The sequence below is a fragment of the Catharus ustulatus genome, chromosome 3 (assembly GCF_009819885.2).
Source record: "Catharus ustulatus isolate bCatUst1 chromosome 3, bCatUst1.pri.v2, whole genome shotgun sequence".
Taxonomy (NCBI): Eukaryota; Metazoa; Chordata; class Aves; order Passeriformes; family Turdidae; genus Catharus; species Catharus ustulatus.
This window is the reverse complement of record NC_046223.1, coordinates 70,713,212-70,728,971: the sequence shown is the minus strand read 5'-3', so window position 1 is coordinate 70,728,971 and position 15,760 is coordinate 70,713,212. Positions and strand designations below refer to the sequence as shown.

Below are 15,760 nucleotides of genomic sequence, written 5' to 3'. Positions count from 1 at the left end.
AACATGACACTCTGAGCTTTGGCTTCCAGTGTTCTTTAACTGGTCTGTGAAGGCAAATGTAAAGTCATTATTCTCTGAGCTGGGAAACACTCTGAATGGGAGATGCAACTGAGATTCATGTTCATGTTGGGGTATTTTTTAGCTGCCAAAGGAGGTCCAAGGGCAGGAAGTTGATGTATACTAGGCAGTTTGGTTTGATGCATATACTCAGATGTTTAATGAAACAGTCAGCTCAACTCTGTGAAAGAAAGAATCGCACACTTGGCTTTCTGTTTAATATAGTATAAAATGCATGAATTGATACAGGTCCCCTTGGAGACACTTTTGTCTATGTTAATAATTTAATCAACAGACTTGTGGTAATATGTGTTTTTTACCCTTAATTTCTCTGCAACATGTTGCTGATGTGTTGTACAGGAATGGTGTTCTGCAGCTTTGGAACTCAAATAATTGTATAAATAACTTACTATGTTATTTAGTGGAAATGAATTGCCATGGACCACAGTGAACCTGTGAATAACCTTTAAATCCCAAGCTGTAACAAGAGCCAAAAGTACATCACAAGCTAAATATGTGTGCTATGCTTTCAGCATCTTTTTAATAACAGTAATTTGACTATTTAGGCTGCGTGCTGCTGTAGGGAGAATACAATGGAATTTGAACTAATGTTATCCTCTGATTTATATCAGGTCTTAGTTCACATATGAAGGTATGTTTGTTTGCATTTTTTTTTCCCTATTTTTTTTTAATTTTTTTTTTTTTAATTTAGAATTGTATTTTGGGAAATTACTGTCAGACTTGTAACACTTCATCTTTCATTTTTCTGGTCAGACTGGTCAGAATCCATACTCTGGATTCTTGAGGAGAAGGGTGTTCTTTACACATCTTGAGATGTGAGAGATAGAGGGGGCTGAGATCTCATTTAATTCCTCTATTTTGAAGCAATTTCCTGAGCATTTGATCATGAAATTGGTTTCTTTCTTACATAGTCATGCAAATGTCCAATTTCAGAATATTTTGGGATACAATAACAGCATAGTTGCAGCCCTGATTTAGATAATGGCTATAACAACACATTAAAACCCTGAATGTGGCAGAGATAAGTTATAATCTTCTTAGGGTCAGTGCTCATTTTTTTTTTAGGCTTTCTGCAGAATTTAGATAGTTATATTCTGTTAAAAATGGAAATGGACAACCTGACATTGTAGCTCAGAATTTGAAGGTTTTTTCCCAAATCTTTGTAGATGAAGGGTTTTGTACTTTGAAGCTATAATTTTTAAGATAGATACAGAAGACAAATTGAATTCTGGGGAGATTTTTGCTTAGGCAGTTGACTTCTCTTAAACACCAGCAACCTTGAAATGACTGCAGAGGTATGTGCAATATAATGCATCACATATTGGCTTTCTTTGGTGCATATGAAATGGTAATTTTGAGGTCTATGTAGGTGTTGGGGGCAGGGAAATTTGCATTATTTGCATTATTTGCAAATTTGCATCTGTTCTCTCCTGAGTCTGCAAGTATCCTCTGTTTTATAATGTTTTCTTTGGACACCCTGTTCTGCAGAGGGAAAACCCACCTCTCTGAAGCCTAGGAGAGAAAATTGAAGAAGATATCCTCCAAAATAGTGCTGTGTTTGATTAGCTGGTGATATAGTAAAGAGAAATAAAGTGAATAGTAGCAGTTTATGAATTTTAATTGGTTTTTATTCACATATTGCTTTAGTGTATTTTTAGTTTTCCATATATAAAGTATGCAAAGGACTGATTAAATCAGAAAAGTCATTCTTAAATGTCGATCCACAGAATGAAACCAAATCATATTGCAGCAAATATAGCTAAGAGAAATATTGTTTATTCACAGAGCTTGGATGTGGATATGAGAAAATGTGCTTCAGTTGGAAGTAGTTGTGAGACAGAAAAGCATTCTGAGTATGTGTGCACCAGTTAACATACAATGTCCACTTAATACCAGCATTCACTAAACTCTGATGCTCTTACAGGGCACAAGCATTTGCTATTCCTGGCTATCTCTGCTAAACAGCTGCAGGCAACTCAAAAAGAATTTCAGTAATCCTTGTAACCAGCCTATCTAAGCAGGGAATCTGCTGTTCTTTTCTCTCCAGCAATAAGGTCCTAGAGACCAGGGCATGAGGAAGCTTAGCTCAGGTTGTGGTGTCATGAGCTTTTTTTGAGCCAATCTAACAGTTCACTGGCACTGGGAGGAAAAAGACTTCCTTTTTTTACCCTTGCTCTCAGCTGTACTGCTCTGACACCATCCATAGCCTCTGTAACCACTGGGAACCCAGCTCACTGATCTGAGGACATTCACCCTCAACGCCACTAAAAAAAAAATTCCCAACGCAAAAGCCATAAATTTTCTGTTCCATTTCTGGGTAGTAGCTGGGAGCAGGAAAAAGCTGAGCAAGCATATTGGTTTTGGTGCCTGAGACAAAGATGGCATTTGAAGGCAACTGGGTTTAGGGATCCACGCCTGATCCAGAGAGACTCCAGAGGGATACTCTTACTGCTTGCTTCTCAGGTATGAACAGTGGGCTTTGGAGCGATGAAAAGAAGGGTCTATATATCACTCCTCTGTGAAGGGGACATCTATAAACTTAGAGTGGGAAAGGGAATCAGTCCTTGGAGCATATTACCTGAGAGCTTCAGGGAAGAGAAAGGGGAATGTGTTCAGAAGGCAAGTGGAACAGGAATGGGGCTGAAAGTATGAGCAGAGCTGACAAGGCTGGTGAAATGAGAGGCAGTGGCTACTGCAGCCACACTGTGGTCACTCACCACCCAACACTGGACTCGAGAGACAAGTGGAGAGTCCATGATGGGGTTCCAGCTGCTGGAGAATTCCTGTGTATCCAGAGGTTGCAATTCTTTATCCGGAGTAAGCCAAGTCTGCTGCAGTGTGTCAAAACCCTTTTTTCACCCTTCTGAGAAGAGCAGGGAAACTGCTGATTAGCTCTTAGAGATGTGTCTTATTCTAGTGGTTCTTCCATTTGTCCATGCTTTCAAGGTGTTTGGATTCCAATTTTTATTTCTGTGTTTTCCAGATGAATTCTTATTAATTTTTAGTCTCTAGGGTGTCGCCCTTTATTTTCGCACTTAATGGTTTCCTGCTTTGCAGCTGGTCATGTTTTGGCTTGGTTCCAACAATGATTTGCTCAGTGACCATAAAACTTTCTATAACATTACTTTATTCTTTAAAGAAAAGAAATCTAAATGGCTTTGATTCCTTGTAGGTGATGACTGAAGGGACTGTTTTGCAAATGACTTGTGTCTATTTTGTGTGCAAGCCTACTGTGAGTTGAAGCCTACCATTAACTTCCATCTACCTTCTATGGTTATAACATGACTCAGATTTCAGCCCTTTGCCTTCTGTTTACATCTTCTCGTTTCACTCTTGGTTCCTCTGCTGCAGCATATCTTCCAAAGGAACATGTTCCTTGTTTGAGGATTACTGCTGTAAACTGGAGTTCTGCAGGAGTCTCATGGGGAAGTGATGGTTTTGTATGGTAAGGGAGTCACATGAAAGTGTGACTGTGATTGTGCTTTCTATGCTTCATGTTTACTCGTGTAACACTAGTGCAAACGAGATCACAATGAGACTGTGAATTTAGTGCTGTGTTTGTATGTGAGTGCATTTAAAAATTCAGAGAAAAAACTTGGAATTTGGAATTGTCTCTAAAGCAAGCATTACTCTAAAATTATCTAGTTTAGGTCAATGAGCATATATATAAAGCATCTGTCTTAAAAGATATACATCCTCTCTTCATATTGTGCTAGAACATATGCATGAAATCTAGAAGTGGAATAAAAATTTTAATTTCCATGGTTTGTAAGGTTACATAATTAGTATACTCTCTTCCCCCCATTTTATTTGAGGAATATATAAATGAGTTGAATGGAAAATTAAAAATATGCAGTAGGATCATTGAACATTTGTGATGTAAATCTATTATCTAGCTTTATTCTTTAATGTGAATTATCAGATCTTTTTCTATGTAACAAAGGTGACTAAGATATGAAATGAAATTATGTAGAGGATCTATTTTGAAAGTAATGCATTTAATGTAATTTTAATTTATTTTATAATCTCATATTTTCAGGTAACAGATTGGCCACACATACACTATAAGAAATGGTAAAGCTCACTCTTGTGGTATATTAAGAGAAGTGCAGAAGCAACAGCTTTTATTCTTCAGTGATTTTTGTTTGCATGTAAATGTTAGAAGTGACCTCCCCTTCCTGCTTTCTGTAGATGTAGCTGTGATATTTTCATTCTTGTCTTGCTGGACACGGTTTCTTTTGTTCTATTTTTCTTTCTGTGGTCTAAGGAACTTTTCAGAATCGATGCAGTGCACTATCAGGCTGCTGGACAGGTATTAATGCTTACAGCACCACTAACCAAAGCTGCTTTACTAAAACTCACTGGCTTTTCATCAATCATGAAGTTACGAATGCAGCCAATGAAGGAATTGCGTGTAGTCAGGCTTGATGTTAGCAGAGACTCTGGAAGAGGGAGATTAAAAAAATTAAATAAATAAATAAAAAAAAATTGAACCTCACAATGGGCAAAATAATCAGTTTAGTGGCAGGATCTTTTAACTTTCCTACTATGTGCAGGTCTTCTGAATCTTCTTTTAAAGCATTTGGCCTACTGCCAGTGTCTTAGAGGCCATTAAAGTATGGTTAGTTATCTACAGTTATGTAAAACTCTCCATACTATCAATAGAGACACAATTTTACATTTTATGACAACTACATGTTCTTTTAAGTAACAGAGTAGATGAGTTCCAGGGTCTGTTTTTGTAATTTAACATTACATGTATTGTCATCTGTGTCTGATTTGTTAGTTTGCATCCGGTTTGCTGTATCTGCATGGTATTATTTAGTATTATATCTTGTTTGTTGTTGTGAAGTTCTGTGTAAGAGTTTCCTGTGCCAAGCTGATAATAGCATTATAGAGCCAATGTTTGGCATTGCTTTAGTATTCTATAATTAATGTAGGAATAGAAGGCTCTATTATGAAGCAGAACAGCATTTGCAATTACCCCTTTATATTACCTCTCTGGGAAGTGTTCTGTCCTAATAAAATTCCAGTTTGGATTTAAAGAGTGAGCAAGCATCTGTGCATAGATTTTATTATTCCCTTTAGGCTCATTTTACCTCCTGGTAGTGTGGGATGCATGTGAACACGATGCACTCAAGCCACTAATGCAAGATAAGCATTATAATGAATTTTGTAGTTAGAACTGTTAATGATTGACATGCAAGGCTCAGAGAAATAATGCTGCATGTTTTCAATGAGAAATGTATTGGAGTTGACTTAAAAATTGAATCACGTAATGTTGATTACAGTTTGTATATGAACCCCAACAGAGTAGCTCTGTCTGTTGAATAAGGGAAGAAAATGTAGTAATCTTGGCCCATGCTACACAGATGGTCTGTGAGTCACAAATACACAGGAGCAGAAATCTGTCTAATAGAAACCCCTAGTCAATAAAAGAAACTCCATGTTTTGTCTTGTGTTCAAAGATGTCATTGCTTCAAGAAGAGGAAAGAAGCCTACCAGCAACTAAACCCTGGGACTCCAGTTACAGTGACAGCGAGTTTCCAATCCCATAAATAAATCACTTCTTAAAAAAACAGTAAACCCACATGGGAAGGTAAAATAGAAAAAAAAGAAATTCTGTTTGTAGTTGGCTGACTTCTCTTCTGAATCCATACCTTACCCTCCAGCAGCTGTGAATGTTTTAATTTCAATGAAGCAGCACATCTTTTTCTTTGAGAACTTGAGGCAGAACATTTCTGATCAGCTCGAGCCTTTGAATTTTACCAGGTTGCTCACATATTTTGTTCTTTTTTTGAGATGAAAACTTAGTCTTTATGCTTTTTCTGGAAACAGGATTGAAGTCTAAGAACAATGTACCACAAAGATACCAGAAACTTACCTGGTACGCCTCCAATAAACACTGGCTCCCTGTGGTCAATTGCCCTTGGATTCAGTGGCCCTACCACATGGTTGACTTCAGAGTCTACATCCAGCTGCACCACGTTTGCATCTCTAATAACTGAAATGAGAAGGAATAGAGACCAACAAGAAATAGCACATGAGTTTTCTATGACAGACAGTAGTTACCTGTTTGGTGTGAGTAGCTGATTTAGCGTTTGCTACATTGGGTCTGAGCCATCAGTGATGGTTTGTGGGTACATTCTGGCACAGAGCAGGGTGGATGGAAGATACAGTGGGAGCAAGAGTGGTTTTGAGTGGGGCTCCTGATCACTGGTGGCAGAGTTTAGGGCTCCAAGTTATGAGCATACAATGTCTTCTGGCTTAAAAAAACTTTGCCCAATTGCTTCCAACCAGGGATGTATTAGAATGCAGTGAGGATTCTCCTTTGCTTGTGTGCCTGGATTTCCTTCAGAAGGGAACCAGAATTCTTGTGGAAAGGGTGCAGACTCAGATTGCTTCTGCATTGATAGTGGAAGGCATCCTAAGTCAGGAAGATGAGGCAGTTCAAAGTACCCAGGGCTTAGAAGAACTTTTTGACTTTCAAAACCAGGAAAGAAGGATGACTGTCTGGCACAAAGGCAAAATCCTGGCTGTAGACATCTCTCTATTGTGAGCAAAAGGTTTTCCACATCTGTCTTCTTATTTAAGAGTACCTACTGCATTCTATCAATTTAGTTAATCTCTAACTGGGAAAGGAAGAATATAATCTGGTGTGTGAATTAGGACAGGTTGCCAGCATTTCAGATAGGCTGCTTTCTGTTCTTTGTACAAGGAGCTTCCATCTTTCTTTGCTCTTCCTGTCTTTGTAGGAACCTCTGCTTGTCCTCCCAGGAAACTCTACAATTCTGTGTCTGAGGGATAAATAAGACTGTGTCTTTCACACAAACTTGGGTCTTGGCAAGTGAAAAAGAAGAACTGAAAACACTTGTGCACTGCCAGTGCTCTGACCCATGGAGATGGATATCTGGGGACCAAGAGATGGGGTTTTTTACCTTAATTAGGGGATGATCACCTTTTACTGACCTGCAATTCGATGCCACCTGCCATCGCAGAGACTCTGTTTCAGTGTCACTGAAGTTGAAAAATCCCTGATTCCATTATTCAGTTTCACAGTAACCTGAAGGAAAATAATGTAATCATCACTGTAAACCCACTCCTTTTCCCTTCTGTTTTAATAATGTTGTGTTTCCCACTCAAAACATGTCAAGTATCCAAGAGAAAGGAAAACATGACTTAATCAAATTCTTCAAAATAACGTACCTTTTAAATCCAAATTTAGTTTGGATTTTTTTAAATTGTTCAGATCCAATAGTTCTGAGACATTCCTAATTATCTCAAGGAAGAGTTCAAGAAAAGATTTAAAAATAAGAGCTAATTTCACTCATTTACTGTACCTCTACTCCATAATTTCCTGTGTGGTAAATTAGTGTTTAGAGGCATCAGATGATGTTTTTGGCATATTTCTAGCCACTTAATAAGGAAAACAGTAATGAAAAACCCAAGTATAAACAAGCAGAAAAGATATGAGAAATGAATAGATAACAAAATTAAGAATTACTTTGAAGTTACTTGTTCAAGCTTACCACTTAGTCTGTGGCAGAGCTAGAAAGTGAACATAATTCTGAATTTTGCACCTCTGTTTTGGTTAATGGATTAATATCTTTTTGCATGGAAATGTTCCAGCAGCAGCAAAACAGTGTTGTGCCCCTGCTGTGGGACATGAGATTCCTGGTGAGATTGCCAGAGTCAATCAATCTGAGTCCACCCACTCAGGCTTTTTGAATGTTGAAGTTGTCCCTGATTATGCTGACACTACGTTGACTGAAAATCACAGAATCATAGAATGTTTTGGATTGGAAGGGACCTTAAGAATCATCTTGTTCCAACCCCCTTGCTGTGGACAGGAACACTTTTCATAAGATCAGGTTGCTCAGTCACATCAAAATTGGCCTTCAACATTTAATGGGATGGGGCATCCACAGCTTTTCTGGGTAACCAGTGTTCTGTTCCAGTGCCTCACCACCGTCACAATAAAGAATTTCTTCCTGATATCTAATATAAACATATTGTCAGTTTGAAGCCATTCCCCCCTGTCCTGTCACTACATGTCCTTGTAAATAGCCTCTTGCGAGAAAACAACTTATTTTTAATTTTAGAGGATCTCTGTTTTGATACAGTTGTAACAAAGATATATTAATTTGTTTTTCCCAGACAGGCACCAACCAACACAATAAAAAAAGATCCTCATGTTCTGTTTTATCCACCCTTGGACAAAATGTATAGATTAAAGCAAATAAAGAATCATGAAATGTGACTCCTTAATAAATCACCCAGACAAGCTACACTGATAGAGATGCTTACATTTAAAAAATGAATTATAGTTGCTGATCTTATTTGTCCAGCAAAACAGTTTTCACAAAACGGGTATTTTATAATGAATTCAAAGAGAGCAGATAGTTAATGCTAAAAAACCCACAGATCCTTCCTAAGAAGGTACTGAATGCTGCAGTGACAAGCTGCTTTTCCAGGGTGAATTTTGTTTCTGAATTGCATTATATAGGAAGTGAGGTGTGAAGCAGAAGGGAGGCAGCACCTTTTGTTAGACCAGTTGGTACAGCTGGGAAAACCAGACAAATTATTGGACATGCAGAGCTTTGGTTAGAACTTCACACAAGAAGTGCTTTACTGGATCAGTTCTATACAGACTCAGTTTTAAAGTGTGGCATGATATACATCAGCACAATGTACTCAAGAATTTCTCTGTTCGTTCACCAAGGACTAGATACAGGGGTAAGAATGGGCTTAATCTTACCTATTGGGTGTCAAAAGTTAGGTGCCTAAATGAAGCACCTGTTCTCTCTAGAGCCAACATAGAAAAATAAATTCTCTGAATAACAGCTCATTTAGTCACCTAGTTAGACACCTGCTTTAGGACAGGATGAATCATGATGCGAAACTGTTTACTCAGTCACTCTGCTGTAGCTGCCTGCTCTTGTAGAAGAGGTGAGAGTGTTTCCTCAGGTGTTGCATTTCTGAGGCACAGCCAGCCTCTCTTGACTGTGCCCTGAGTTTCTCCTCTGCAGGAAAGACCAAAAAACTGCCAAAATTTCCTGTGCTTTAAATCCTTCCTTGTGTTGTTCACTTAAGACTGAAATTTATTACTGTATATGTGTAGTGTGTAGCATGAAGAGATACAGATTTTATCAATGAACACAATAAAAAAAAAGCAATAGCACCAACTATCTGGTAAGTTAATTTCAAACCTCTCTCCTTCATTTGAAATCCAGAGCTTGTAGAAACCTGGCCAACAGACAATCAGAATTTTCTTTCCCTCACTCTTTCCATCACACATATATCTGATACAGAAAGAAGAGACTGAGTGTAACTCAGACTTATCTTTTAAGAAGTAAGAAATAAAAATTTATTGATGGTTACCTTACTTGTAACTGTGATGCATTTTTAATGTGTGGGTGAAAGAGCAGTGCCAAAGAGTCAGTGCTTTTGCTACTTTTCAGCTGATAACAAAAAATATTTATGGCTTGTGTTTGTAAAGTGATCTGATCTTGTCTCAGATGTTATTTTTAGCATTTTAAAAGAGACTAGCCAAACCAAATATCTAAGTTGTTGCTATATTTATGGGAGAAATAAGAATCTGTTATTGTCAAATTTGTAAGACAAAATCTGCATGTAGCAAAGCCCAAGTAGGTGGAAGAGAAACCAGTCAAGGAAGGCAGTGGAGGAGATAAAGGAGATCCTTCTTTATACCTGTCCATTTCTCATGTGCATATTCAGGTACTCTCCATTCACGCTGTGGCCATGGAGTAGGATTCCTGAGCTGCTTCGGGGACGTATTTCGAAAACAACTTCAAATTTCAGGCCTAAACTGAAGGATTCATCTGTGAAGTAAAAAGAATAACATTATTTTTGTACTGAGTTAGTGAGGAGAAATTGGACATTTATTTAAAATCAAAGAACATCAAGCTCAGGGTGGATTTTATTTGTCCTTAAAACAACTGGAACATGAGATAGCATGTTGTGCTGTCAATGATCCATTTCAACTTTTGTCTCAATTGTGTTTGCTTGGAGTATTAATAAAGGTTTATTTACTTTTCTCATTATTTAAAAAATGTATTTTGTTTAAAAATATTTCTTAGCAATGAAATGGACAGCAGAAAGTTAATGATCTGTATTTTTTGGCAGTTTCTTATTGTGCAATTTCCTAGACACTCAGCAGTCATTATTGAGTGAGTGGGAGTTCCCTTGAGCTTTGATGATTCAGTAGAAGAAACTCCGTTTTTCAAACTGGTGACAGGCCAGGGTGCAAATTAGAAACACTTGTCTGATTCTTGGTGCTGCCAGTTGTTGTGCAGTTTCCTTTCTTGTTCAGATCAGAGCCTATGTGACCAAAACACCCTCATAAAACTCTTCCTGAACAAGCAGGCCTAAATGACAGAAAATAAGGGTTCTGGCATGCTGTTCTGTATCAAGACGTGCAGAAACGATTTCTGCAGGATTTTTTAATTGCATGTTGTTTTATTGACTAAAAAAATAAGGGATGACCATTTGATGGTGTACTTGGTCTTGGCTATGTCGACTTCTATGATAATTTTTAACATGTTATGGTCTGTTCCCTTATTAAAATTATTCTCTTATTAAAATTATTCTTATTATTTGAAATACATACATACAGATGTGTTTATGTAACAACTTGTTAAGCTTCATGGTGACATTTGACCTGTCAATATTATCTGCTTACCACATAGTGGTCTGTTTCTAATAATCCTTACAGCTCACAGCCTCAGAAATTACCACATCCTTTAGTGAGAAATGCCATTCTGAAGCACAGTGAATATTACAGTCCTATCTTGGGATACATTTGTTCAGGAGTATATTACCAAGGACCACATATCCTCCTTCTGATGAGAAGTATGTTCCTGCTTCTGATGGGCCTTCAAAGCAAGGTGTTACACTAAATGTCTGTGAAGCTGAAGGAAGTGATCTTCCATTGAGCTGTAAGTTGCTGAGACAACCACTAAAGCTGTAGACGGAGTTAATCTGAGGGGTAAAAAAGGCTTTGATTAGTAAATAAACTGCTTGAGGAAGGAAATAGATTCTTCTGTCCTTATTTTCACTTGTTTATAAGCTGTAAGGATGTGATTGTCTGGCATATCAGGTTTGAACTATAAAACAATTTCCAGGGAAGGGAAGCAGGAAAAATGATTCTCATAGCCTCTCATTTCTTTTTGATGACTTCAAGGCAATTCCAGCTTGTGTTTTTCTCAAACAGTCCTTACAGAACTGTGAGAAGCAAAGCACAACTAGGGCAAGGTAGTGCTATACATATACCTCATAGCCTCAAGGCAAGACAGGGGTCTACTTTTTCAGAGTAGTGTATTTATGAATCTTGTTAGGCACATAACACTAAAGATTATCTTGAAAGAGACTGTTATGTTCATTTTTGGTTTAATACTCCTTTCTTCACTATACTTCACTACCAATCTGTAGAACAGAATCCTGACCTTGAGGTATTGTCTTAAAACAGACCTACTACAAGAACATCAAAATGTCTCCAAAACTCATTCTGTATCTCAGACCTCAGGGTGAAATTGATCTTGCCTAATGTTACTTGTCTCATCTAATTTTGGATGGCACTAGGATTTTTCTGTTCCTCATGGACCCAGCTACCACTAGCCCAGTTCTGTGGGACCTTTGCTCTATACATGAACTGAGCTGCCTGCTCCTCTGCAGGATGAGGGTCAAGATCTTAATAAGCTTTTGTCTGAGCTCATCCCTACAGCCAGCTTTTATATTAACATTACATAGAGGTATAGGGTCTGTACATAGACGTCTGCTTTACCTGGATGTTTTTCACAGCCTTTCCAGGAGCTACACCTCCAATATAGAGTGGTTCAGTGACTTGCCAAGTATTCGCATTCCCATCAAAAGATTCTTCTAGTACTCGAAGACCATCAATTATCAAACGACCAATATTTTTGTCTCTAATAAATATCACCTAGGAAGGGGAGAAAAAAATGTAGAAGACAACTTTCATCTGTTAAGTGATCACTGATGTGCAGTGGGAGAAGATGAGATATTTGAGAAGAAAAGTGTGTGAGCGATACTCTACAAACCTGTTTTGCTAACTGCCAGTATTCTTTGGACAACCCTCTTTTTAGATAGTAAAACTGCTGCCTTTCTTACATTTTGGTGTACAAGACAGAGGTAACTAAGGTGTCACAAGGTCTACCGAGATCTACCTATCACTGTTAGCATTTTCAGTCTTCATTAGTTTTATGGTACGGATTTATACAACCTACTTTAAATACTTAAATCCCCATATCAGTAGTTTAGTAACTGTAGACTTCCTCTATAGTTAATGAGGAGAGAGAGATACCTAGAGAGGGAAATTCACCTTGACTCCTAAAATTGTCTTTTTATTTTCATAGTCTACAGAGGTAGCCTAAGACAGCTGTACTCCTTTCTTAGGCACTTCAAAGACATTTGCTGAACAAAATTATTCTAGTCCTTTCTTTCATAGCTCATTTAACTCTTAATTGCCTTACTGCTCTGCTTGTTTCCTTCATTTCTGTTCAGCTGTTAGTGTTGGGAATTGCTGAATTTTTATAACTGACTCACTTTCCTGTCTCTAGTTAATGACTTAATAAAATGCTGCGTGGAAGATCTAATAATATTGATAAAGTTTCTCAACATATAGGTGTGTTTATGAATACATGAACGAAAACTCCCTGAGCTGTCATATGAGCATGTTTTTACTGCAGATTGAACAGCACGTGCCATCATAATGATTGCTTTCTTTTACTTACATTGTGCCACAGACCATCGTTGTATTTCTCTTGGCTCTTAATCCTTATTTTCTGGTGACCAGCATTAAACATGAAAATGAGTCGTCCATGAGCAACGAAAAGGGCCATGAAGTTGGTCTCTTTTTGATCCGAAATGTAGAAAATCATTCCATGGGACGAGTGAGTTTTCAGACTGATAGAGAACTGAGCTCTGGCACATAAAAACACAGTATTAACATTAACGCAGATATGTTTGATTTAGATCAAACGTCAGGCAGAGGAAGACTGAGATTTCCCTTTTATCTAAAGAAATATTCATCATTATGGAAGTGGTGTTTCTGAGAAACATTCTGTGATGGTTTTTTGAGCACAAGTCAAAGTTGGAAAAGAAACTGCCTGGCAAAGAACTTTTTTTCAAAAATTAAAACCTCTGGAGTGAATAATGCAGACCACAAAAATCTGACACTACATTTTTTTTTCTTGTCAAACAGCAATGTGGAGGAATTTTTCCGTGTGATGGCATGGAGGCCTGATGTTTAATGTTATTCCAGACTTGATCAAAGCTTCCCTTTTCTTGTAATTCCTTGTGATGTCCAAGACAACATAGGAAGTTATACCATTGTTGGTTTCACATTGTCACAGTGAAAATTTCTTAAGTGATTGCTATTATTACTTCGGTCTAAAACATGGCAAAGCTGTATTGGTGTAGGACAGTGCCAGAACTGATTCTTCCTTCTTCTGATGCCATGTCTAACCTAGTTTCCATTCTTCATATTGTCTCAAACATCTATAAATTCACAATGTCATGTGTGCGTGCATTTCCACAGACACTCAGTCCATTGCCAATATCAGTTGTTTTAAAATGACCCAACTAATTGTTTTTTAAAAATTAACATTCCAGTAATGAAGATTTAATAACATTTGGAAAATAAAGATCTGTTGTAGGCATGAATGTGGGATGAAGATATTAGAGTGTGGGTTTTCCTTCATATGGGTCAAAACTGCCCTAAGTAAAACCCTATTGAATTAAAATGAACATAATGATTTTTAAATTTAAATCAGGAAAGAACACTCTTTTTTCTGAGTTAGTGGTCTGGTATGCTTCCAGGAAGTGCTGTGTTGTTGAATTTATAGTCTTTAATGGAAAGTATTAAACCAAAATCCTTGCTGGATTTTGAATATTGCATGACATATTCTGTGGGAGTATGAATATTAAATGTCAGCAGCATCTGGACTCATTATTATTTAGATTTCTATTATGGATTGAATTGGACAAGGTTTACATAGCTTTATATCCTACTGCACTGTGAAGATTCCTAACCATTAAACTAGTGACAAGGTCCACTCACCATGTTACTGCTTCCTTTCTGCTTTAACGCTTTTGCTTCTTGTGTAAAGAGACTGATTATTGTGCGTTGCTTATATAGAAGTAACATCCTCAAAAGCTTCACACAAATAGTGAAGGAGACACATTTTGTTAATATGCAATGCAGATGACGATTCCACAAGAGGGATGTAACTGTTGTTCTTACTCAACAGAAGCACCTTTTAATGTTGCCTAACAACATGCTCTACAAAAAATTTAGCCTAAGATATAGAGGGAAAAAAGCCAGGGTAACAGCAGAAATGTGTCCCTTTTTAAAAAATTGAAATGCATCTTTCTCCTCATTTTCATTTTTAAAGTCACTTTACCTTTGACTGAAATCCTTTGGTAAGTGAGCAAATTCTTGCCGGCTGTTTGCTGTTCCTCCAAATTGGTAGGCATGTTCAGTTGCCTTGGGATTTGTGGGCAAGTGGCACTGAGGCTCTCTTTGCAAGTCCACTTGATACATTTTTTTGAGGACAGATGAAGGCTGTGAAATCTTGTCTTTATCTCTTCCCACCTTCATAGAAAGAGAACCAGAATTTTTAGCTAAGGTTGGACATAATAAAATAACAATATCATTTTTATATGAACTAGTAATATATTGTTTCCCTACCTAAACACCAGGATTGTTTCCAAGTCAAATTTTCCTTGAACAGATCTACTAGAAATGCTGATTTAGGACCGAACAAGGGATAAACAAAATACTTGTGTAGTTAACTTAATTAAAATGAAGTTTTTTTTTCAGTTTTTCATAATTAAATATTTTACTTTTTGCTTTTGGTGATATCAGTTATATTATAGACATAAGAGGATATGCTTGGACTAAAAATTCTGCATGTTGGAGGAAGGTTTTTTCCCCATTTTTATTAATGTGTGCTAATTGTAGCCAGTAGAGAGCTATACAGAAGTAAATGAGAACAGAACAAGCTTTTTGCCTGTAGAATACAGAAGAATTCAAAAAGCTTGTTTCTGAAGTACTGTTTTGAAGAAGCCAGGTATTTTCTTTTAGAGTTCTAGCAAAAGAAAATGATGCAAGTGTAGGCCAGATAGATCCCATCAGGACAATAATTTGCATGGAATATATAAAGGAACAGTATTCTTTCCTTCATATATGTAGCATTGTGACATTAATGCATTTGAGATCCATAATTTGGAGAATTTTGGCAAACTCCAGAGTGATACTGGAACAATTTGTATCAGACCTTTTTATTACGATTTCCTTTGGGTTTTGATGAGTTTTTTCCCTTCTTATGGAGAAGAGCAACGGGAGGAGATTCAACAGGGCATCCATACAAAGATGCCTGAACTTTCTCAGTGTACTTCTGGAAATCTTCCACTTCAACCTCTTGATCCAACCTGTGTTTCAAAAAAGAGATGACAAGAAAAGCTTTTTCCCCCAAGAGTTAGAATTGTCTTCATAAAAGTCTCAGAACTGTACATTTATAGTTTAGATTACATTCATTCTTGGATCATGGATAAAAGTACAGATTGACCAGTCAATGTATGGGTAATGAGGACAGCCTATACTACATCTGCCTGTTTTTTACATGCTAGCATAAACAGAGAG

General features: G+C 37.3%; 1 protein-coding gene across 1 annotated transcript in view; it reads right to left on the bottom strand.

Moving 5' to 3' along the window:
• Positions 1-1,832: 1,832 nt before the first annotated feature.
• LAMA4 (laminin subunit alpha 4) overlaps positions 1,833-15,760 on the bottom strand; it is a 99,135-nt gene continuing 85,207 nt past the window's right edge. The window contains exons 30-38 of the mRNA XM_033055343.2: positions 15,396-15,549; positions 14,520-14,710; positions 12,849-13,038; positions 11,882-12,037; positions 10,920-11,079; positions 9,790-9,920; positions 7,048-7,141; positions 5,963-6,082; positions 1,833-4,520 (exon numbers count right to left, since the gene is read on the bottom strand). Coding sequence (XP_032911234.1) covers positions 4,375-4,520; positions 5,963-6,082; positions 7,048-7,141; positions 9,790-9,920; positions 10,920-11,079; positions 11,882-12,037; positions 12,849-13,038; positions 14,520-14,710; positions 15,396-15,549 — 1,342 coding nt within the window. The 3' untranslated portion in view covers positions 1,833-4,374. The remainder of the gene's footprint in view (positions 4,521-5,962; positions 6,083-7,047; positions 7,142-9,789; positions 9,921-10,919; positions 11,080-11,881; positions 12,038-12,848; positions 13,039-14,519; positions 14,711-15,395; positions 15,550-15,760) is intronic.